The 24,607-nt window shown below is 45.3% G+C and overlaps 2 protein-coding genes across 4 annotated transcripts; one reads left to right on the top strand and one right to left on the bottom strand.

Annotated features, from left to right (window-relative positions):
* Positions 1 to 1,000: 1,000 nt before the first annotated feature.
* stat1a (signal transducer and activator of transcription 1a) lies at positions 1,001 to 8,118 on the top strand. 2 transcript variants are annotated; one of them, XM_076146792.1, is made up of 24 exons: positions 1,001 to 1,109; positions 2,109 to 2,236; positions 2,327 to 2,471; positions 2,559 to 2,654; positions 2,793 to 2,876; positions 2,981 to 3,059; positions 3,156 to 3,247; positions 3,354 to 3,505; positions 3,587 to 3,745; positions 4,083 to 4,175; positions 4,389 to 4,448; positions 4,537 to 4,557; positions 4,665 to 4,755; positions 4,859 to 4,900; positions 5,125 to 5,214; positions 5,328 to 5,426; positions 5,629 to 5,764; positions 5,850 to 5,905; positions 6,006 to 6,097; positions 6,193 to 6,332; positions 6,444 to 6,632; positions 6,711 to 6,786; positions 7,237 to 7,333; positions 7,425 to 8,118. In XM_076146792.1, exons 2-24 carry the CDS (start codon positions 2,109 to 2,111, stop codon positions 7,449 to 7,451), a joined length of 2,244 nt encoding a protein of 747 aa, XP_076002907.1. In that variant the 5' UTR covers positions 1,001 to 1,109; the 3' UTR covers positions 7,452 to 8,118. The 2 variants fall into 2 exon arrangements, with proteins under 2 accessions (XP_076002907.1, XP_076002267.1); XM_076146152.1 differs by having other exon boundaries at positions 2,790 to 2,876.
* A 577-nt stretch (positions 8,119 to 8,695) lies between these two features.
* On the bottom strand, positions 8,696 to 23,139 carry LOC142996475 (glutaminase kidney isoform, mitochondrial-like). Of its 2 annotated transcripts, none has more exons than XM_076147824.1 (18): positions 22,774 to 23,139; positions 18,646 to 18,742; positions 18,175 to 18,293; positions 16,798 to 16,927; positions 16,620 to 16,699; positions 16,190 to 16,353; positions 15,656 to 15,714; positions 13,172 to 13,204; positions 13,025 to 13,083; positions 12,877 to 12,943; positions 12,747 to 12,797; positions 12,435 to 12,611; positions 12,212 to 12,343; positions 12,029 to 12,121; positions 11,702 to 11,763; positions 11,521 to 11,597; positions 11,311 to 11,374; positions 8,696 to 11,221 (listed from the first exon to the last, which is right to left on the bottom strand). In XM_076147824.1, exons 1-18 carry the CDS (start codon positions 23,037 to 23,039, stop codon positions 11,074 to 11,076), a joined length of 1,878 nt encoding a protein of 625 aa, XP_076003939.1. In that variant the 5' UTR covers positions 23,040 to 23,139; the 3' UTR covers positions 8,696 to 11,073. The 2 variants fall into 2 exon arrangements, with proteins under 2 accessions (XP_076003939.1, XP_076004397.1); XM_076148282.1 differs by having other exon boundaries at positions 18,646 to 18,736.
* Positions 23,140 to 24,607: the final 1,468 nt, after the last annotated feature.

The following is a 24,607-nucleotide window of genomic DNA, read 5'->3' as shown; positions in this document are numbered from 1 at the left end:
GTCGTCTCTACGTGAGGCAGAGAGGCAGATGTCCTGGCTGTTGTTGTGCTTCACAGGGGTTACTGACCCAAATGCCCTGACACACTTTCACGTTTGTCCTCCTGATGTGAGTTTGAGTTCCACCTTTACAAGTCATTTGTCCAGCTTTGCTTCTTTCAAGAACAAATACTTTCCCTGCAGTTTCTTCTGCAACACAAAGTTCTCCAAGTGCAACAAACAGAATGTGGCTTATATCTAAAATGGGTTGAGGGTTCAAATCCCATTGGTACCTTCTGTTTGTCTTTGCTGGTGCTTGTTCTCTGTGTGTATATGTACAATACATGTGTACCAAATGCACTGTAAATATCTTAATGTTGAGAAGAGTTAGGAAATGCTTTTGTTTTCTAATATGTATGCAGTAATTGCAGCTATTTCCTGATATAACTATCCATTAATTATTGATTTCTTTCTATTTTTGATGATCTGTTGGCATCTACATTAGAAACAACCCAATGATAATAAACCCCCGTAGAAATATTTAACAACAATGGTGAAAATAAATTAAAACTGTCCAATCATTCCTTTTTATGTGATCATTTTAAAAAAAAGAAGCAAAAATAGAATGAATGAGTAAGAGTTGATAAGTTTCGGTTTCGGAGCTACTTTCTTTCTGTGAAAACACGTGGTCACTGTCAGCTCTTCTGCTTATTCCACCTCCTCCTGCGGAACCACACAGGGTTTTACGGCTTTAGCGATGTTAAAATGATTTAAAATATAGTTTGACACCTTTATACTAAGTAAGTAAATGAAATGTATGCGTTTAATACCGGTGTCATGCGCATATTGATTATTTGAACATACAAACTTTCCGAATCCTTGTGTGTAAATGGAGATTTTGTAGGGAGGGTGGCTCAGTGTTAGAACAGCCGTCCGTCCCTCGTTCTGATTGGCTGACACTAGCAAGAAGGCGGGTCTTATAGTTTTCCTGAACGGTGATTGGATAGCGCCACTTCCGTTTCCACAACAACATTAGGACCAGTGAGTCGCACTTTCAACGAACTGGAGGCAAATTTCGCCCTAACGAAACATTCTGAGATTAAAGTGCACACCTGTCCTCCACTACATTAAAGGTAAGGTTAACCAGATACATTACAACACAGTGACAACACTAAGTTTGCTCCCGGTAGTCGCTTTCTGTGATGTAAATCGTTAAGAACGGTGCAGTTGAAGTCGACATGTTTAGCGGTGTTAAACTTTAACAACATTAATTTTATGAAGTTACGGGAGGATTCATATGCAATGTTACTCGATTCGGCTATAATCATATTACAGTCATCACTAACCTGTCCTAAACATTTATTCTACTAAATAAGTGCTTCCTGTCTTGTCATTAGTTTAGTTTAGAACCAGAATCAGAATCAGAATCACTTTATTTGCCAATTAAGTTTGCACTTAAGAGGAATTTGCTGTGGTTCTGGGTGCAACGTGTAACATATAGAAAAAGACAACAGAAGACAACATATAAAACAACATAAAACAACATGTACAAACAGCAGCTTGGTGAATACTTAAATTAAATGAAAAACACACTAAATTAAACTAAATTAAATAAGTTAACTAATGAGTGCTGATGAATAGGGTGTTAAAAAACGTGCAGGGGATTATTGAATAAATAAGTTAAGACTACTGTTAAATAAAGTCAATGTGCAGGGGTTTTTGTGAGGTCAGTGGAAGACCTGGGCCTTGTTGATTAGGCCCACTGCCGAGGGGAAGAAGCTGGATTTGTGGCCTGAGGTTTTGGTCCTGATGGACCTCAGCCTTCTGCCAGAGGGGAGGGTTAAAAACAGTTTGTGTCCAGGGTGGGAGGGGTCGGCCAGAATCTTGCCTGCCTGCTTCAGGGATTCGGGAGGCGTACAGGTCGGCAGGTTGCAGGTTGCAACCGATCAGCCGATCAGCTTCTCGGCACAGTGGATGATACGATACATATGTATACATATATATGAATATATGAATATGAATATATATATTTATGAATCCTATGCAAAGTGATACAGCCATATAAAGCAATCAGCAGGAGTGCAAATCCAGCATATCTGCGTCTTCAAGAAGCTGCGGTTGTTTGTCAAAAGATGGCGCAGTGGTGCCAACTTCAGCTGCTGGAGTGTAAGTACCTGGAGCAGGTGGACCAGCTGTACGATGACTCCTTCCCCATGGACATCAGACAGTACCTGAGCAGGTGGATCGAGAGCATCGACTGGTGAGAGCCGGGATACTGCAGTCAGATCAATAGTGCAGATCAGTTAGATGACTTGTAAAATGTGGAGTCATGGCGTCCTCTCTTCTTCAGGGACACGGTTGCGGTGCAGGACTCGTTGGCCACCATTCGGTTCCACGACCTCCTGGCACAGCTGGACGACCAACACAGCCGCTTTGCACTGGAGAGCAACTTCCTGCTGCAGCACAACATCCGAAAGATCAAGCGGAACCTGCAGGTCAGAGGGCGCACTGCACCTGAACGCAGCGGCATGCAGAGGACCAGATAGTGAAGAAGGCTTTGACACTTTGTTCCATCTTACTAGGATCGGTTCCAGGAAGATCCCGTCCACATGGCCATGATCATCTCCAGGAACCTGAAGGAGGAGCAGAAGATCCTGGCCATTGCAAAGAGTGTGGAGGTAAAACACCTTTAAAGAGTTCAGTCAGAAGGGCAGGAGCATCTCAGATCATCAGCATCATCATCCTCATCCTCAAGCTTTTACAACCAAGTCCAGTTACCTGAGATAGACAGATGTTTCCTGTTTCCTATCCAGCAGGAGAGCGAGGGCACCGTGTCGGCCATGGTGGTGGAGAAACAGAAATTGGACGGCAAAGTGAAGGAGATGAAGGACAGAGTGCAGGTGAGCAACCAAAGACAACTGAGACACAAACACAATCTGTTCCGAAAGCTTGTTGATGCTGTTTAGGTTGGGTATGATCGGCTGAGGATCACGTCTGGTTTCAGGCAGCAGATCAGAACATCAAGAGCCTGGAGGACCTGCAGGACGAGTACGACTTCAAAGTCAACACGCTGAAGAACAGAGGTGACGTCAGAATCCATCACCTTCTTCTGCCTGCACAGAAATCGTGATAATTAAACAAACAAAATCTGAGGTAAAACGTTTTTCCTCCGTCTGTAGAGAATGAAATGAACAGCATGACGGCGAAAGAGCTGGAGATAGAGAAGAAGATGATACTGAGGATGTGCTTAGAGCTGAAGGCCAAGCGGCAGGTGAGGAGATGAAACCTCAGGCTCCAGCCCCTACACACCTTTCTGCTACTCCACTTCCTGACCAAACCTCCACCGCTTCCTCCCCCTGTGTGGTTGTCATGTTTAGGATGTGGTGGCTCAGCTCGTCGACGTTCTGAACGTCACCCAGGCTCTGCTGTCAGACCTGATCAGTGAGGAGCTGCCCGAGTGGAAGCAGCGGCAGCAGATCGCCTGCATCGGGGGGCCGCCCAACGCCTGCGTGGACCAGCTGCAAAACTGGTGAGACCAAAGACACACACACATAACACGGCTTCTGCCCTTGCTCTTCCCCTGATTCATCCTCTTCCTCCTCCTCCTCAGGTTCACGGCGGTGGCAGAGAGCCTTCAGCAGGCCCGTCAGCAGCTGAAGAAGCTACAGGAGCTGGAGCTGAAGTTCACGTACGAAAGCGACCCCATCGTGCAGAAGAAAGCCATCCTGGAGGCCCGAGCGCTGGAGCTGCTCAAGAACCTCCTCAGCAAGTAAATGACTCCTCCGTCCTGACACACACACACACACACACACACACACACACGCTCATGGACTCACACAGATCACAGGAATGATGTCACCATGTTTTGAGAAAAAGAGAATTAAGTCGCATTTGTCTTAACTAACATTTTATGACTTTTTTAAATCAAAATTTCCATTTTTTTCTTTTCAAATTCACATTTTATTCTTGTAATATCACATTTTTCCCCTATTATTTTGAATTTATTCTGGTGTCATTTGATCTTTTGTTTCTATTACACTGGCCCAATGTTCTGTAGAGACTCAGTGTGTGTGTGTGTGTGTGTGTGTGTGTGTGTGTGTGTGTAGCTCTCTGGTGGTAGAGAGGCAGCCCTGCATGCCCACGCACCCACAGCGCCCCCTTGTGCTGAAGACAGGCGTGCAGTTCACCGTGAAGCTCCGGTAAGTAGCCGCGAGTCGTCTTAAAGGGACAGTATGTCACGTTTCTGCCTCGGCCGCTCGTCATGACGGTGTGTGTGTGTGTGTGTGTGTGTGTGTGTGTGTGTGTGTGTGTGTGTGTGTGTGTGTGTGTGTGTGTGTGTGTGTGTGTGTGTGTGTGTGTGTGTGTGTGTGTGTGTGTGTGTGTGTGTGTGTGTGTGTGTGTGTGTGTCGCAGGTGCCTGGTGAAGCTGCAGGAGTTCAACTATCAACTTAAAGTCAAAGTTCTGTTTGATAAGTATGTCACAGATTGCACTTTAATTTGGACTTCAACTGTTGGCTATAACATGGTCGTCATGGTAACTGATCTCATTTCTGCTCCTCAGGGATGTGACAGAGAAGAAAGGGTACGTGTCCAAATCTGATTGTTCAACTCATGATGCAGCTCATTGGAATGTGATTAAACCATTACATAATGGGTTGATTGATTAATTTCGCTCCTCTGTGACTTCAGGTTTCGAAAGTTCAACATTTTGGGAACAAACACCAAAGTGATGAACATGGAGGAGTCAAACGGAAGCCTGGCTGCAGAGTTTCGCCATCTGGTAAAACAAACCATCAATGTTTGACTGATATCAGGGGGACAGAATGTGTGATAACGGATCAATAAGTTGACTGATCAGTTTGTGTGTCTCCTCCTCCGCACAGCAACTGAAAGAGCAGAAAGTGGCCGGGAACAGAACCAATGAGGTGAGAGCCCGAGACACGGAGGGAGGGGTTTGGGTTTAATAACCTGAGTAAGAGACTAAGAGGTGTGTGTGTGTGTGTGTGTGTGTGTGTGTGTGTGTGTGTGTGTGTGTGTGTGTGTGTGTGTGTGTGTGTGTGTGTGTGTGTGTGTGTGTGTGTGTGTGTGTGTGTGTGTGTGTGTGTGTGTGTGTGTGTGTGTGTGTGTGTGTGTGTGTGTCTGTCTTCAGGGTCCTCTGATCGTCACAGAGGAGCTTCACTCTCTGAGCTTTGAGTCGGAACTGACGCACAATCAGTCCGGCCTGGACGTCAAACTGGAGGTGAGATGACAAACAAGAACAACAAGCAAACACACACACAGACACAGACACACACACACACGCACACACACACACACACACGCTGTTTTTCTTGACCTCTGGTGTTGCTGCAGGCTTTGTCGCTGCCTGTGGTCGTCATCTCTAACGTCTGCCAGCTGCCCAGCGGCTGGGCCTCCATCCTCTGGTACAACATGCTGACCGCCGAGCCCAAGGTATACACACACACACACACACACACACACACACACACACACACACACACACACACACACACACACACACACACACACACGCATGTGGCTCCAGGCTTTCCTCAGGAAGTGAGTTACATAATTGAGACGTTGCAACAGTTGCAGTCGTTGCAACAGCCTCGTCTCACACTTCCTGTTGTTTTTTCCTTCTTCTCCCTGTCAGAACCTGAAGTTCTTCCTGTCTCCTCCTGCGGCTAAATGGTCTCAGCTGTCAGAGATCCTGAGCTGGCAGTTCTCCTCGGTCACCAAGCGAGGCCTGAACCAGGAGCAGCTCAACATGCTGGCCGACAAACTGCTGGGTAGATTTTCACTCCGTCACTCCGTCACTCTGTCACTCAGTCAGTTCCACCTGACAGATAATGCAACCTGAACCTTTCTCTGCAGGAAGCAAAGCTCAGAGGAACCCGGAAGGTCAAATCCCATGGACCAAATTCTGCAAGGTCAGTAAAGGTCACAGTTAAAGAACCCCCCCTACCCCCCTCACCCCCTTTATCGTACGTTACCATAGTTACAGAACGATGTTGTTGTTGATGCACACAGAGTCCCAATGAGAAGAGCTTCCCCTTCTGGCTGTGGATCGAAGGAATCCTGGATCTGATCAAAAGACACCTGCTGTCCCTGTGGAACGACGGGTGAGTCTGAGAGAGAGAGAGATGTTAGAGGAAAGGTCCAGCATGATGTAGGAACAATGATACTAATACATGATGGTCTGTGTGTGTGTGTACAGCTCCATCATAGCTTTCCTCAGTAAGGAGAGGGAGAAGGCGCTGCTGAGTGACAAGTGTCCTGGCACCTTCCTGTTGAGGTTCAGTGAGAGCAGCAAGGACGGCGCCATCACCTTCACCTGGATCGAGCACGACGTCCACGGTGAGCCAAACCCGGTGCACGTGTGGCGGCGAATTTAATCGGTGGTTGTTGTCGTTAACCCTTTGTAGTAAAGATGCTACACTGAAACTAAAGTGACCTGGGCCCTCACAGATAAGCCCGTCTTCCATTCCGTGGAGCCGTACACCAAGAAAGAGCTGACCGCCGTCTCTCTGCCCGACATCATCCGGACCTACAAGGTGATGGCGGCTGAGAACATCCCGGAAAACCCGCTCCGCTTCCTCTACCCCAACATCCCCAAGGACAAAGCTTTTGGGAAGTACTACCCCAAACCCACAGATGGTAAGAAGCACAGCGACCCCTCAGTAACGCCGCCGTTAACGCTTCCTCACTTCTAACCCGTCTGACCGCCTCCTCCAGCTCCAGAACCCATGGATGTGGACAACCAGGAGAGGAGCGGCTACATGAAGACGGAGCTCATATCTGTCTCAGAAGTGTGAGTACACAAACTGAGTGAACTATTTCCATCACTGCACAGTAGATGGTGCTGTCTCTCACTCCCTCTAAGGCTGCAGACTGGAAACAGAAAAACTCAAACATTTCAATTGGTCATTTTTATGAGGTTCAACAAATAAGACAAATTGGAAAAAAAAGAAGCAAATTATTACAACTTTTCCGTTTTCCATTTCCATTGTTCACCCAATTATCCAATAGCTCCTCATATATATATAAATAACAAACTAATTTAATAACACAGTAAAATTAAAAAAATTATTAAACAAATGAACAATTTTAACAAATTAAAATAAAATAAAACGATAAAATGTGTTTTTTAATAAAATAATCATTACATCAATTTCAAGGCTACTTTAAATTTTTATTTAGGTAAATGCAATTTCCAACCCCACCCAGAGTTTGAGAGTGATAATGTCCTGTTGTGTCTCAGGCCTCCGTCCAGGCTGCATGAGAACATGATGCCCATGTCCCCCGACGACTTCAAGGCTTTGGAGCAGTACGTCAGTCCCAGAGACATCGACGCTATGGTGAGTGCTGCTGCTGTGACGCTGACCCATAACACCAAACAAATACAAAGACTACAGCACAATATTGAAAACTCAACTTTCTTCCTCCCAGATTTCAGACTTTCAAGACCAAAACTGAGGATGAGCGACCCTGAGAGAATGATGTGAATAAGAACGTATAGGTGTTAAATAAAGCCGTGTCACACACACACACATCCCCGCACGTGTTGAACAACCTGGAAACAGTCCAATATGCTTTCCTGTGTTTCAGTCTCTTTTCTTGGTGTCGGCCTCTGAAAGCAAAACTGAAGCTGCGACTTTGCACTTTGAGCCACGAGTACCTTTATCATCCCCGTGTTGAAATCCGACAGTTTTGAGTTTTGAGTTTGAGTTTTTAGCATCAGATTTTAAACAAATGAACATTGTTTTCTGTTTTTGAGTCTTTCCTCCAGGTTTTTGTTTTTGTGCCCACTGTGACTTATTGAGGTTTGATACTCATTCATTTCATGCTGCTGTGAAATGATGATGAGCCAAACTCCACCCCCTCCTCTTTGGGTTATTGATTATTCATGTTGGAAGTTGCATCAAAATATATAGTTTATTCTGTACATATAATAGTACATGTTTGCACTTCTGGTTGGTACTAAATGCATTTCTTTTGCTTGTTTCTGTACTTTGCTCAATGACAGTTATTAAATCTAATCTAATCTAAAAAGTGCAACGAAAGGACACTTCTTTGTTCTAATTACACACATGGTTGTATGGTTTTAAGCAATAAAAGAAACAGTTTGCTCCTCACAATAAGATCTGGTGGTTTTTCTAATTCTGTCGATCTATTTCTTCAACTTTGTCTCGTTTTTTCTTCACTTTTTTTTCCTTCATCTTTTTTCCTTGACATTTTTTCACGTTTTCTTGTTTTATTGCCCCCTCAAAATTTAAATTTTCTCCAATCTCATGCTAATTGACCCTCGTGCCTGAAATTCAAGCTTTGGCTCCCTTTATTTAAGTTTAAATTGATTTAAGTTAAGCACTTTATTTGAACATGCACAATTTTCACATTTTATTTATTTACTTTATATTTATACTTATCTTTAAGTTAAGCACTTTATTTGAACATGCACCATTTTCACATTTTATTTATTTACTTTAATTTATTTATTTTTCATTTATACTTATTTTGAAACGCAGCCCTACTTTTACTTGGTACATACATGTTCTATGTTACATGACAATCAATATTATCGTACAGAATTCATTTGATTTGACAGTAAGGTATTGATTACACGCCGATTACACTAGGCTACTTAAACATATATCACACTAAATAGTTAGACATTATGATCTTCCAGACCTTTGCTTCTTTACATTTGACATGAACACCCCTGTTTTACACCTTTTATTGAACGCATCTGTGAATAAATATTTCCATAACTTACAGACATGAGCTGAAGCAGCATAAATACACGTGAAGAAGAAACTGGGACATGAACACAATACATTCTACATACACACATCAAAACCGATCACGTCCATCTGCTGGGATCGACTCTCCTCATTGTAAGCTCATTAAAAAGATTCATTTCTTTCTATGTTTTTTCTGGAAGGTTTCAATACAACTTCCAATTTCCAATGGAGTTAAACCTGTGAGCTGGATTTGGACTTTAGCACTTCTCTGTCCCTCACGTCCACACTAATGCACACAATCAAACCTGAGACACAACCAAATAAAATCACCTTTTTCAAGTATGACAGATTTTGTGAACGTTAAAACACAAACGTATAAAGCTCTGTCACTTTGTTTTTGAAGTCTCAAACCTTCCTGAGGTTCACACAATCTGAAACATCTTCAAACCTTAAGAATTGTTGTGAAACATGACAGTTACTTTGTAATATTTTAGATTTGTACTTGCAAATAAGTAAAGAACAGCAGAGTGTTGCAGTATTTTACATCAAACGTCATGGCACTAAGTAAAGAGTTAAGTTAAAGGGAAGGAAAGGTTCTTTAAAGAGGTTTCCATCCGACCCTGTACTTGTGTTTGACAATTTATTTGATTAATGTAATAAAAAAAAAAAATCACAAAATAGCATTTATGACTGCAAACCCAATGGGTTATAAGAACTCTTTGCATTTTAAGACTGAATGGCTGCTGGAGCGAGAAACATGAAGCGGAACGATCCATTCTGCTCCACCAACAAGACTTACAAGATCATAACAATGAGAGACGTCAACCATGACTCCCAGAGTGCACTGGGAGTAAAGGGAACATCCAATCAGAGAGCTGCAAATACTGCTACTGTCACGTCTTGTAGATTGTGGCTCGTTCCAGCGGTCATGGTTCACTTTGTGTGAGGGAAGATTCACCAAAACTCATGGGTTCTGTTCTATATGAAGTATTTGGTTTAAAAATATCAACCACAAAAAAACAACATCATCTCTGTATCTGTGGTGACAGAGGCCACTAATTACATTACATTACATAACGCAGCGTTGTAAGCATTGAAGCAAAGACCTTTACTTTGAAAAGGTGAAGGGGGGAAGAGAGTCTGAACTTTGGCTGATGCGGTGACATCACTTCCTGCATTTAACTCGCAACAGAAACCATTCTATGCACATTTAAAAGCTCAATAACAAAGCGCCAACAAAGTAACAAAACAAAGATGAAAAATATTTCACATTCTATCGAAATTTCACATTTCAACTTTAAATACCAGCGACCCCCCCGTTGTAAATAAACCTTGTACACTTTGTGATCCACCAGAGTGATGTCACCATGAAATCCCACACCGTTTACTACATTTATACAACTGTATTTACACACAAGTCCTAATATTTTTGTGATATTTAATATACACACTACGTTAATGTACAGCTTACCTTAAATAGATAAATATCAAGGTTTACACACACACACAGTACAAACACACCAGTGATTCCAACTTTGGAGGAAGATACATTCCACCACGTGATGACGATGATGACAGGGAAGCGAGGAAGGTGAGTGGGCGCGGGAGAGGCAACCAGAAACTGACCGACCAGAACACTATCTTTCAGAATACCGCTTACAAAAAACTTAACCGTGGCTGTAAAATGTTCGTTTCCTGACGCGGAAAAGCAAACGAGAACAAAACCAAAACGTAAAGCCGACGACACGACACATGAAAATAAAAACAGATTATTTTTTCAGCTCATTAAGTACAAAAATACATCAATAACAACATGAAGAGGAGTAAGAGGAAGAGGATCTACATTTAAGGGTTTTCTTAAGGGACTTTTGTGTTTCTTCAAAGATGTTTATATAATATATATCATTATTATTATTGTTGCTTTTATTTGTATCCCAGGAAATACACTAAATAAGGAGTTTTCAATTTTAATGTAAAAAAACAAAACAAAATATAAATACTTATTTTAAGGGATTCCAATAATTAGCAGATAATCCGCTTTGTTTTGTAAAATCCAGAAACAAATCTTTTAAAACCAATTTCTTCAAAACATCAAAACCAAAAAAACTGACCCAAGTTAAGGGTTTCTTAAGAAAAGTCCTTGAATGTAAATTCCAGTCCCAGGTTGTTTAACATGAGTAGATTGTTTTAAGAGAGATTTCTTTCCATGAACACTATACTGCTTGATTTAAGTGAGTTTCCTTCATGATTCAGTGTCTCGTCCGTGTGATTATAAGGGGTTCTTCCTACCATCCTGTTGTTAAGGGACCGGCATTTGGTCCAGCTTGTTCTGAAGGGTTTCTTAAGGGCCTTTTCCCTCAGAGCAGACCGTCCAGGTTCGTCTCTGCGGTCTCCTTCTCGGTCTTGCTCTCCTGGGGGCTGTACTGGTTGTGGTAGTCGCGGAGGATCACCACCACGTCGTGGTGGCCGAAGTGTACGGCCTCGTCCATCGGTGTGTTCCCCCACCTGCAGCCAGCACACGCAACAGCCACTCCTTCAGACACAAGCACATGACTTGACAAAGACTTCTGGGTAAGGAATGCTGCGAACCTTACCTGTCTCTGGGAACTGGGTTGACTTTACAGGCCTCCAGCAGGAAGCGAACCACCTCACCATGTCCTGAAACACACAGGGGGAAGTTAAGGTTCAGTTTCGCCAAACAAATCCCAAACAGCTGGTTGAAACCGACAAGGATGGGCGTTTTATGTGCACGGGGGACAAAGGGAAAAAGGCTTTTGCGTAATATGGAATCTTAGCTGTCAAACCTTCAGCAGCTGCCACATGCAGGGCCGTCCTGGAGTCGTAGTCCCTCTGCTCCATGTCCATGGAGGACAAAGCAAACCTGCAGGGACACAAGAGAAGCATCCAGTGAGAACATGACGCCGCTGCTTTCCTTCAGCAGACATGTCTTGTCACTTTGTGTGTTCAGCAGCAGCAGCAGCATACCTCCTCAGGGCTGAGACGTCGCCGGTGTACGCAGCAAAGAGCAGATTGATCACCGACTTCACCTGGAAGTGCAACACAAAGCAACAGCAGCTGTAACCTCTTTGGGAATTCACTTATGTTCCACCAGATGGCGCTGTGGCTTTACATCCATCAGCAGAGCGAGCAGAGGGAACAGAGATGTGATGCAGAAGCACGGTGTGTTAGGACATGGAAGACCAAAGTTCATCCAATTCTGTTGTAGTTGTTCTGACCCATTAAAATGAGCGGGAAGATGGGTGGGAGGTGATGAAGGTAGAGGAAGAGGAAGAGGAAGTTGCCGAGACTCACCCTCTGGTCTCCTCCTTCCCTGCGTGGATCCAGTTTCTTGGCAAAGTGCCTCAGGTTGTCGTAGTTGTGAAAGTTGCAGAGGGAGACCAGGTCCTGCAGAGGGGAGGGGGAGGTCAGAGGTCAGAGGTCATGTAGAGCAGCGCCATGTGAGAGGGACCGAAGGACACATGTAAACAGATTTACCGTGCAGAACTGGATGCCTCTCACGCTGTTACCCAGCTTGTCCAGAGGAGGAGACCAACACATGATGCCCATGACGTTGGGGACGACCAGCAGAATGCCGCCGGCGACGCCAGATTTCGCCGGGAGGCCGACCTGAACCGGAACCAAGGAGTGGTTTATGATTTAGCATCCTTCATCATTCACATAAAGACAAAGTGGTGCAGAGCGGGACGGAGACACTGACGTGGAAGGCGAACTGTCCGGAGAAGTCGTACATGCCGCAGGAGTGCATCAGGCTCAGCGTGTTCCGCACCGACTCGGGGCTCAGCACGCGCTCCCCTGTGATCGGGCAGAAGCCGCCGTTGGCCAGGGTCGCCGCCATGACACTGGCGCTTTCACAGGTCACCTCGATGGAGCACAGCTGAAGGGACAAGAAGAGTTCAGTTTAGAGACGAAGAGCATAAATGCATCTCAGAAAACGTTTCTGAATCATTTCCTCTGACTTCACCAACGTCAGACTGAATGTTTTGGAGCAAACCCTTCTCTCTGCTCTTACCTGGAAGTAGAAGTCCAGGATGGAGGTCATGTCCGTCCCCTCTGGAAAACACTGGAAGGACAAAAACAACATCAACACGGCTGCAAACACTAACAAAACATGAGTATCTGTCCATCTCCACCACGTTCACCTTCTTCTCTTTCAGGTAGTAGCCAATGGCAAAGTTTCTGTCTCCAGACTCGCGCTCCGACTGGAAACTGGGACACAGAGTGCAGAAGTGTGTGATGACTCAGCAGAGCGCTACAGTGTGACTGCGGTAAAGTGCCGGCCGTACTCACGTGGCGTTGCTGAAGCCCACGTATTCGTTTCCTGCCAATTTGTTCATGAAGTTCATGACCTGCGGATCAGAGCGGCAGATTTAGCGACTGATCTGCTGCTTTAACCCTCTGGAGTCTAAAGTCTCGTCTCTCTCCTCTCATACTCACATAGTCAAACTTCTCGGCGTTGCTCGCTCCTTGCTGAAACACAAAGAGGAAAATCAGGGCGTAAAGAAAACCCCCACGTCAACGACAACAATCTACAAAGCTTTACTCACTATTCCTGAAGGTTTCCCATTTCATGACATTAACACTATGATCCATGTCTACATCATTAGAGTACAGTAAGATGGCAAACAGGTGAGCTGTCTATGACGTCATTCATGATCATCAGCTAACGTTTCCAATCAAGGATTCCATTCCAGTCATGACATCAAATGAATTAGAATTGGAGGTGGGAGACTAGCTGGAGATGGAGGAGATGAAATAAAAACTGTTCATCCACTCAGGCTCTTATTTTGAAAGGAAAAGACAAATCTGCCATGAAAACGTCAAAGGAAAATTGAACTTTTAACCTAAAGTAATGGGTTATAAAGTATTTAAAGGTTGAATTATGAACTGGATGAGTCAGTGTGAATGTTTGTGAGTGATCTATGTGTGTGTGTGTGAGTGCATGAGTTTACATGCTTTTATTGTGTAGGGTGTATGATTGAGCGGTGCAGCTGTGTTTAGTTATCAGTTAGTTGACTGGACTTCACTGTGCATTCACACTGTCAGAGACCAATCAGAGTTCAGCTCTCCGTTCCTCATCATAACGGAAGTAAAACTTAGAACGTCATAACTTCAATAATACAAAATCGACTTTATGTGTTATTAACCTGATCGTTAGTTAAAATACAGAACTGTTTATTGCCACGGTAACAAAAATCCCTGACATGTTCGGAATTCCCATCATCCATATTTCTGACAATATACTGACTTAGTAACATTTTGACTTTTTTCACTAAATATGACTTTACTGAAACATTGATATTTTAATTTTACGACTTTATTGTAACATTTTGACTAAAAAAAAATATTATAACTATTATTTAAATCTCTCTTTGAAACACTTTTTTCAACACTACTGCAGAATTTACACTACAAAATATAAGAACTTTCACATTATCATTTTATAATTATATTCATTTTTATATTTAAATTTTTTTTTTTGCAAAATTGTTATTTTAAATACTCAACATTAAAAAAACATGTCTATTGTGTTTGGTGTGACAGCATGAGCTGAGAAGTTGAACGCGGTTTATGAATGTTGCACCAGGAACAATGGTCGACCCCGAAGGGTTAAAATTACAGAGGAATAAGCATTAATATCTCAAAATGTACATTGAGGGATTAATGAGCTCTGAGTTTGTTTACGTCTGACTGAGACGAGTGAACGGAGCCGTTTGCAGTGTGAATGCACAGGGTTAAGTTTCCTCTCTAGGTGAAAGCAAAGCAGAAGTTCTACGGCTCCTGCAGAAATCAGGACAAAACCAAAATCAAATCAAAAAGGAAAAAAAGACAGAGAAGGGGGTCCTGCTCTACAGAAGAATGGAATGTGATTAACAACCAGAGTTTGCGTTGAGGCTATAATCCAGACGTGGAGACAGTTTGGATTATGCATGTGAGGAGTACAAAAGCAACAACGACACTGAAACATTCATATCACGGCCATGTGAGGGCTAAAAGCTTCAAAGTCACAAATCCAGACTAAAATTATTAAAAAGGAAACAATTACCAACGTCATTGACCTGTTGCAGGGGTCAAAATTTCCCAAAGATCCTAATGCTGGAAAATATGCAACAACACATAAAACCACACAAGGAGCCTTGAAAACATTGCAAAGGTCTGTAGATGCAGATTTAAGGGGAAGCATGCATTGATTCCCCAGTGTCACCTGGTTGATCACAAGCCTGTCAATGCAAGGAGCGACCTTCATCTGCAGCGATCTCATCACCGGGCCGCTGGAGAAGCTCAAATTTAGCCTCGTTTCAACGCCGCGCCAGACGCCATGAATGCAGTTAAGTGGAGTTATGTTGTAGCTTCTTTATCCTACATGTGAACGCATCAAAACATGGGGGCAGATTTTGGACATTATATGTAAACGTGTGCTTGAACTCCTCCTCATTTTACTTGGGAGCCTTTGCGGACCAAGAAGGAATCAAGTTTGAGATTCAGTTACGTTTTTTAATGTCAGCGTTAAATCAGCAGGTGGCGCTGCGGCGTGATATTAAATCCATCTCTCTGCTGGTTTGGAGGTCAGGGGAGATTTAGTTCAACCAAAAGCAGCGTTCCGCCCTTCAGGTGTCAGAGGTTTGTTGAGGAGCGGCGCTGAATGGATGAAATCTGAGCGACGGCACTTTCAGATCCCACAAATCCCCCTTTAGCGTGCTGATCTCTAATCTCCACATACATGTTCATCTGACAGAAACATATTCTGCACAGGATGAGAACTTAACGTCACATAACCGCCCTTCTGATGTCACTCTAATGCTCGTGTTTACTGATGCGTACATGTCACACAGGTAAAGACTCTGACTGGCATTCTTTACTACTGGAGCTGAACATTGATTGACAGAATGATTGTGGCTCAGGTGTGTGATTGTGACGCACCTTAATGAGCGAGGTGCAGACGATGGCGCCGGCGTTCACCATGGGGTTGTGAGGTTTGTCTGTCAGGAGGGAGGAACAGATCAGTCAGAGGCCTTCATGTGGCCGATTCAAATATTGCTGAATAATCCTCTGTGTGTGTATCACATCATTATGAGGCCAGTAATTACACATCACACACACACACACACACACACACACATAGGCTGTTACATCACTTCCCCTCTATTTTAATCTGCTCACACAACATGCCAGCAGCGTGTGGTTTGTCTGTGTTAGACACGTTTGGGCCTTCGAGGTCACTTGGTTGTATTCTGTGTTGGCTGCGGCTCTCATTAACAATTCATCATATTTCCATGGCAACCAGGCCGTGGAACAGAGAGAGATCCTCTTACACACAGAAAGCGAGAGAGCAAGAGAGAGAGAGAGGTCCAACCAGGCCACATCCGGTTGAGTCACACCTCCATTCTCTCCAGCAACTAGTCCAGGCCGTTACCTCGATGGCAGGGATCTAAGTGGGATGAAGAGGTTCCTCACCTTCCTCGTTCAGGAAGAGCTTGTTGAATCGCAGGCCGCTGGGCTCTTTGCCGATGAAGCGGTGCACATACTCCGTGCCGTGGTCGTGGACGGCGATGGAGTATTTCAGCGGCTTCACGCAAGACTGAAGGCAGAAGGGAACCTTGGTGTCGCCAACAGTGTGCCTGAGAGAGAGAGAGGGGGGGAAGAGAGAGAGAGAGAGAGAGAGAGAGAGAGAGAGAGAGAGAGAGAGAGAGAGAGAGAGAGAGAGAATGTCCATGATGATCTCTATGGCAACACAGTCTCAAATATGACAAAGGAATGAACACAGAGTATGTGTGTGTGTGTGTGTGTGTGTGTGTGTGTGTGTGTGTGTGTGTGTGTGTGTGTGTGTGTGTGTGTGTGTGTGTGTGTGTGTGTGTGTGTGTGTGTGTGTGTGCGTGTGCAGTACCTCTGTCCGTCCACAGTGCACAGGGCGACGGCCCACAGGTCTGGGCTGAACCGGGCCAGCTGTGGGATGTAGTCTGCCACCTAGAACGCAGCAACACAACCAGCAGTCAGAACACACAACACACTCCTGTGACTGGTTTGGATGGAACACTCATCAGTCAAACACTTGGGTCACCCACATTCCCTCCGGACATGTTCTTGCCGTTCTCGTACAGCTCGTCGATGTGGGCGCAGAAGGGCTTAAAGTCGGGGATGACAAACTTCTTCCTGAAGGCCTGAGTGAGCAGCACGATGTTGCTCTGGACACATCTGGGACAGGAAGAGACAGAAGAGAGATTTGGCTGGTTGGTCTGTGAGAAGAAGAACAGCATCAGAGGCTCCTGACTGACAGGAACAAACAAACCTGCCAGCTAAACTGCTGCTGCTGCCTGACTGACCTATCACTCCCCTGGATGTGTTGTCTTTCCTTCCCTGGGTCGGTGTCTTTATTTACACACTAACTCCTCTCCTGACGCTGGGACTGATGACACCTTCCCAATTCCTTGCATTCACGTCGTGTCTGTCTGTCTCCTTCTTCCTATTCATGTTCTTATTTCTTATTTCCCTGCCTTAGTCTCCACTTTTAAACCTTTACTGCACCTCCATTTATTGCCTTTTCTCAATACAAAGAAAGTGCTATATTATATATGAAGACTGGCTGATTGATCTATTCTGTGTGGTTGAGGAGATTTCCAAAACTCCCTCAGCTGCAGTGAGTGAGCGACCAGATGAGCTCAGGGGATGTGAGGACACAGAAGCGGCCCAGATGTGCACTTTCTGCTGTGCAAATCATGAAATGCCGTCACTCTCTTGACTCACACCCGCAGACGGCAGAGATTTGAGATTCCCCTCCTGCTCCTTTTTTGTCGTTCAGCCCCAAGAGGAGCAGGAACACACAGATATTCAGTGAGGGAGGCAGGGAGGCAGGGAGAGGCGTGCAGCAGAGAGAGATTTCAGTGGCTGGGCTCTATCTCTGCATCAAACCCCCTCTAATCCCTCTGGCATGGGATCCCTGAGGGGAGAGAAACATCATGCGACGCGCCGCCGCCTCCTCCTCCTCCTCCTGCCCGCTCACACGCTTCCCCCTCAGACGCTGAGCTCTATAAATAAGCGGGAGGGAGCGGATGTGGTGGACGGGAGCCAGAATGTGTGGCGCTGAGGCCTGTTTGCTCACACACTCACCACGCCACCGTGTTCCAATCTGTCAGGTTTGGTCTCATCACTGCAGGGGAGCTGAACAGTTTGGCTTTGAAACGAATCTATACGTTTGTACCTTTATTATGGACTGATCAGAGTGTATTTAATGGAAGAATGGTGCAGACTGAGGAGCCATGAATGATTGATGACCCCGCCGGCAGCAATAACTCCCGAGATGGACGGTGATGAAAGATTGATGCTAATAACCGAGGTGGAACAATGAGCTGGATGTGGGTTAGGGTCACATTAACCTGCATCCTGTGTCGTTCCAAGAGATTGGAGCGATAGAATCAATATCAGACTCGATAGAAAAAGCGTACTTCTTGAAAAGGTGCCGGTCCAGCGTGCCGTCCGAGGTCGTCTTCATGGTGATCTTCAGCATCTCCATACATTCCTTCAGCCGGGGGTCGCCTGTACGAAGCCCTGTGGCCTTAAGAGCCTGCAGAGAGAGAGAGAGAGAGAGAGAGAGAGAGAGAGAGAGAGAGAGAGAGAGAGAGAGAGAGAGAGAGAGAGAGAGAGAGAGAGAGAGAGAGAGAGAGAGAGAGAGAGAGAGAGAGAGAGAGAGAGAGAGAGAGAGAGAGAGAGAGAGAGAGACAGAGAGACAGAGGTGTTTAAGACAGCGTGACAGCTAATCGATGAACCTACACGCCGTGCTCGGAGGCCCATCAAGAACCTAACAAGCGCGCTCGTATTTCAGCCGGAGGGAGATCGACGCAGGCTCACGCTGGCATCCGTTTGTGTGTTTATGTAACTCCATCCATCAGGCGCTCTAAACGCCACGTCACACTCACCGTGGTGAATTTGTGCGCAGGGATTTTCTCCTGACCCTCTGCGATGGTGTAGAAGAGCAGATCCTCCAGACTGGGCAGGATGCCGGCTTTCCTTCTCCTGCAAGGGAGGACGACAACAAACAAAAAGAGAGAGAATAGAAATACAAAAGTAAGTCAGGTGAGACGTCGGTGCTGAGGCGGGAAAAGGAGGAGGAGGAGCTGCAGCACGGGGAGGAGAGAAGCATGTTTGGACTGCAAGGAGAAGCTGTGAGTCAAAGTGGAACACTGGAAGACTTCACGCTGGCCTTATGTCACTGTTAACCTGCACAATAACATAACAACACACTTTACTGTGTGCCCAGAGGAGCTACGGCCTCTGACCAGCCAAAGCCGGATTTGGAGCTGGAGGGGTTAAATGAAGGACTAAGCAGATGTTAGTGTGCCTTTTCTTTCTGCTGGTTAATAACTGTGCTGTAACGCCGCTGTAAAGTGGAGTGTGTTAATTCTCTGAACCTTAGAATACCAGCCAAGAAACACGATCACACAAAAGCAGCAGGATCGCTCTTATTCTCTTATTTTTGGGATTGCATCTTCCTACTTTCCAATCCATGAGCACCAAAGCTTTAGGAATCAGTTCAGATGATTAAATGAAGTTTAATCTTATCGGTAAGTGTTCCAGGAGTAGAACTCTAAATGTGTGTGCGTGTGTGTGTTTCAGGCCGGCTGGTATTCTAAGCTGCGTTTCCAAACCCAGCGGTCTCTGAGGGCAAAGTTAGTAGGAAGTCAGTGGCAGACGCGGCGACGTGGCCCGGCTCCCAGCAGCCTCTCTGCTATGATTCATATCAACAAATTGGATTTGTGCAAAGCTCTGCGTGTCCAGGCTCACGCTGGCCCCTGCCCCGGTGCATTGTGGGACAGTGGCTGGGGCTGCTAAGAGAGGAAGTCAGGAGCGTTTGAAAGTTAAGCTTTGGTCGGCCCGTGGCTCCTGCTGGTGAGGGAGAGAGACACATCAGAGTGTGTGTCCGTGCGCTCACCTGCGTGCGTGTGTGCGTGTGTGCGTGTGTGTGTGTGTATGTGTGTGGCAGGATGCTATAGGGATGATGGAGAGATGGCTCTACAGAGGGGAGGGGGGTGGGGGGGGAATCAAGCACAGTCGCTGGCAGGAAGTGAGGTCATTTCTAGATAAAGCATTTGCTGCCATTGCGCAGACATCCACTACTTCTACTGGGGGACAGATTAGAACGAGACTAAGACTAGAAATGAAAAAATAGAAACAAGATACTTACAAATGCAAAGCAAGCAGATCAACAACAGGGAGAGAGAGAGTGAGGGAAGAATACTGGATTAGTAACCGTGACAATGATATTCACACTCATTTACACAGTAAGCACAGGTGGAATACTGATACACACACACACACGTGGGAGATTGTGCGATAAACAACAAAACACAATGTTCACTGTTCATTAAAGTGTATTTGGTTGTGTATCCAGCGCACACACACACACATGCAAAGTTCAAGGCTGCTGTCAGGACGGATAATAAACCATCTGATTGCTCCAAACATCTCACCGTGTGTGTGTGTGTGTGTGTGTGTGTGTGTGTGTGTGTGTGTGTGTGTGTGTGTGTGTGTGTGTGTGTGGATAGAGTCGTAACGCTGTCATGAGAAATTGTTTGGGGTGGAGAAACAAACATTAACTTCCCGTGTGCACTCCAAAGGCGGCGCTGCACAAATCAATCTGTGCCGGTGACTCATCTCCTCCTGGAGGCCATGACAGCGCCGGGCAGCACGCCAGCACGCCAGTACGCCAGCACGCCGGCTTTGGTGCAAAAAAAACACCCTGAAAAGTCCACGTAGGCGTGCGAGGCTGCCCTGCATCACTGCCAATTTAAACCCTTTAATAGCTGGAGCGCGGCACCGGGACCCTCGTAAGTGGGGACTGAAGCTGAGTGGGCCCTCGTCTGAGCCCTGGGGCGCTCAGACGCCCTGCACAGGAAGTTGTAATTAACGGCTGCTTCTTCTTATCCTGCAGGCCCTGATCTGTACTATCACATTGTGTCATACCATCACCATCATCTTCACTACAGCTGCTGGGTCACAGAGGTCACAGAGGTCCGCTAAGTCCACGCTGTGTCACACACACACACACCACCTGAGGACACTGAACAGGGCACATGTCCCTCAGCGCACACACACACACACACAGCTCCATATTTCTCAATATTTACTCCCAGTCGTTTCCCCCGACAGTAATCTGTGTAAGAGGCAATGAGCCGTGTCCTACGCTAACACGCCGCCGAGCCGAGTGGCTGCTACATCGCGCCGCGGCAACTAAAGCAAATTGTCCGTGAAGGGAAACAAATGGGCCGACTTCAGACTGAGGCATCCTGTTACCGTGGAGACGCTGAAGGGCAGGCCGTTAAGGTGGCATCGAGCGTCGTATTCAAGTATTTGGAGGGCCAGTTTCTGCTCTCTGACAGACAAGACAGGTAGCTGTGTCAACCAAATGACTTTCAATTACTAACCTACAGATGATCGGTAACTAGAAGGACTCTGATCCACACTCAGTCACAACTCAACAATCTCCTCGTTCACACACTCCATCACAGCCTTATCCTCTCAACAACCTCTGACTGATAAGATAACACTCGGTCAATTGTTCATCATAACAAACCCTGCAGCCGGACTCGGTCTACTTCTCATTAGCTTATCAGTGATCAATTTCTATTTGCAACACATATTATAGAGTGAAGTCTTGGTTTGTCAAGTTACAATCTGATTTTTTACGGGACATTTAAAGGAGTGCAATAGAGGTGAAGAGAGTAAGAAGGAGATGAACTGATTTGTTCATTGAGCCTGAGAGGTCAGAACAGATGTGGAGTTTAGATCTGAGCTGCTGGAGGAAATAAACATTGGGAAGTTATCACAACAAGCGTTTTGTGACATTTGAATAAGAGACAATAACCAATAAAGACATGGTTAATATAATCCAACTCTAAACTACAATACACACGTGAGTCCCTAATGACAACAATCATTATACAGCCTGACTGACCTTCAGCAGTCATTCAGGCTTCTCCTATGGCTTTATGATCAAAAACTGCTTTCAGTAATGTCAACAAACAAACAAGCAGACATAAACACACACACACACACACAATCACACACGGTTCAGCAGCTGGTGTGTGTTACAGCCGTGATTCCCCTGCAGATCACAGTTGTACCTGCTGGCGGTCACGACATCCAGCTGGTTGTAGCGGCACCTGCTTCCATGTTCGGACACACTTTCATCCTACACACACAGCTCGTCTCCCTGATCTCAGAGTTAAAACGATGCACTCCCCATCATCGGGGAGGTCAAACATCTGTACTTGTAACGTCACACACACAGTATAAACTCAGTAAACTACAGGTAACACTCGGTAGTTGCTCGCAATCGCAGGTGTGTGTCCGATGATGGAACTCGCAGGTGATTCCTGGAGTCATCACGCAGCCGTTCTAAGCCACTCAGCTGTTTCCCTCCTCCACCTGTCACGGCCCCGGCTTTGCCACCGTCACTCCCGCTTATCTTCTCCTTTATTCGCGTTCAGTTCGCCCAGTTAGCCGCCGGGTCGCTACCGTAATAACCTTGGTTAGCGGTCCTCAGCTCGCTAGCTAGCCCCCCCTAGCTAGTTAGTATCTTTTTGCGAGTGAGAAACGCATCACTAATGTAAAACACTGTTTATGGCGTCGACGTATTAGATGAAATGTCTGACTGTGGCATTTTCGGAATATGTAACATCTACTCCTGAATTCGGCATATATCAAGTATGTAAAAGTAACGAATTTAACGTCAAAATTCACTTTATAAAAATGAATCGCCTCTCGTTTCTGCAGAGTTCAGCATCACATCGTTAGCCAGGTGATAGTGATGCTGCAGAAACAGCTGTAATTTATATATTTTTATTAAAATTACATTTTTTACTGACATTTTCTATATGCCGAATTTACCTCAAGGCTACCAGAAATCGCGAGACTTCATTATTTATGTGATATTTGTTGTATATTGTGACGTATCACCGATGTAAGATTCAGTGATGGTGTTTCTCAACGCAGTTCGTGTCTCATTCTCTCTGCTAACATCTGACAGCAGCCCGGCCGGCACTCACTTCTCTGCGGAGGAGTCTTTGTCGGGCTCGTTGTGTGTGCCGTCCGCCTTGGAACAGAGGGCTCTCACGCCGTGCTTTCGGCCGAGGTGCTGCGGGCATCTCCACCCGGCTGCTGCCCTCCTCCTGCCCGCCGACCTCCCATCCACACTCACCGAGCTGAAGCCGCAGGCAGGTGACGCTTTATTCCCGGCCATACCTGCCAGCGGACGCTTCAGCTGCGACTGGAACAACTCCTTGAAGACGCCCGAGGACCGAAAATGTAACATTTCAATGGAGGGTCTGAGTAGAATAACTACCAAGTATAAAGAGCTGAGTGGACAATCTGTGCTGTTCGGGATGTGAGTGAGCGTCGAGTAACGGAATCGCCGGTGGTGTGAGTCAGAGTTGTATCTGAACGGGATACCGCCTACTTTTCGGGCTTTGGAGACTCTGATTGGATGGTCGTAAGCAGATAGGCACGTGATTGGCCAGAAGGGCTATCAATCACGTGACGGCCCCGGTAGGTGTTGTATTTTCGTCGTTTGTCTCCATTTTATCGTCTATAAACACACACGCACACAAACTTACACACTTAAAATGTCTATAACGACACTATCACATTGATTAATTTGCAACCATCAAAGAGCAATTAAAACTATAGAAGAATATACCATCGTAACGACATGCCATGATGATACCACAGATTTAGAATAAACAATAAACTGCAGTAAAACACAATTCTCATTAACTCCACTCGAACGGACTCCCAATGCAACTTCATCACTGCAATATCATCATTGGATTACTCCATCTTTGCTATTAACGTAACATTAACTAAATAAATTCACTCTGCTCTGTTGTCATATGACATACAGGCGGTGTTTTAATATGCTGACACACACAAATACACTTAAAAGTATTCAAAACAACATTGCAGTTCTAATGTAGTACTTAAACGTCAGTGAAGGTGCTCAGTCATCCGGGTCATGGTATCTAAGGAGAGTCAATATTATAAATATAGCAGATTAATATGATAATGATACTGGGGGAGCAGAAACATAATAAAGTGCTGATATCAGTTCATCCCTGGAGACCTTCACGCTTGTGTCTTGTCCTGTACTGATATCTAGTGGATTATCTTGGTACTGCATACACTGACTCTCTTCCAAACAGGAATAATGACAGCGCCATCTCCTGGATAGAAATTCGAGTGTTGATTGATAAGTTCTGAGTCTGCCAGATATATAATCTGTCTCTGAGGTGATGCAGTGTTTATTTTCCCCTGTTATCAACTTCAAACTCGACACACTTAGTGCCGGTTTGTATCCCATCTCCGTGAAGAAAATTCAAATTTCCCCCCAACAAATCCTGCAGCCAGCCACGTATCTGCACCACGGCCAAGTTTGTCCAAGCACACTGCATGTTTATGTATACATTTCCTTTCAAAGTCATGTTCCCAAAGTGCAGAAACCAACTCATTCTTTCAACTCCAACTCTTTGAGCGGTGTTTCCATAGTATTTCCACTGTAGGTCACATCTGTAAACCAAATGTCATAAGTAGGTCAAATGTTCCTCACCTCAACAAATATAACTGATCACCTTATGTAACTCAATAGAAGACAGAGTAGAAGACTTAAAATCTGTATTATGTCCAGATCTGAGTCAGAAAGCATTTTTGTGAGTGTTTGTTTTAACCTCCTTGGTGTATCAGGTGGGTGGAGTTTGACACAGAATAAAATAATGCCCTCTGAGAGAGATTACTCACTGGAAAGTTTACTTTTCTGTGGTTCCCATCTGATACGACCTTCTCTGAAATCGTGCAAAACTCCACCCACCTGGACCTCCAAGGGGGATA

The sequence above is a fragment of the Genypterus blacodes genome, unplaced genomic scaffold, assembly GCF_046128005.1.
Source record: "Genypterus blacodes isolate CSIRO-AG114 ecotype Tasmania unplaced genomic scaffold, CSIRO-AGI_Gbla_v1 ptg000001l_1, whole genome shotgun sequence".
Lineage (NCBI taxonomy): Eukaryota > Metazoa > Chordata > Actinopteri > Ophidiiformes > Ophidiidae > Genypterus > Genypterus blacodes.
Note: the sequence above shows the minus strand (reverse complement) of the source record. Positions and strands in the feature narration are given on the sequence as shown.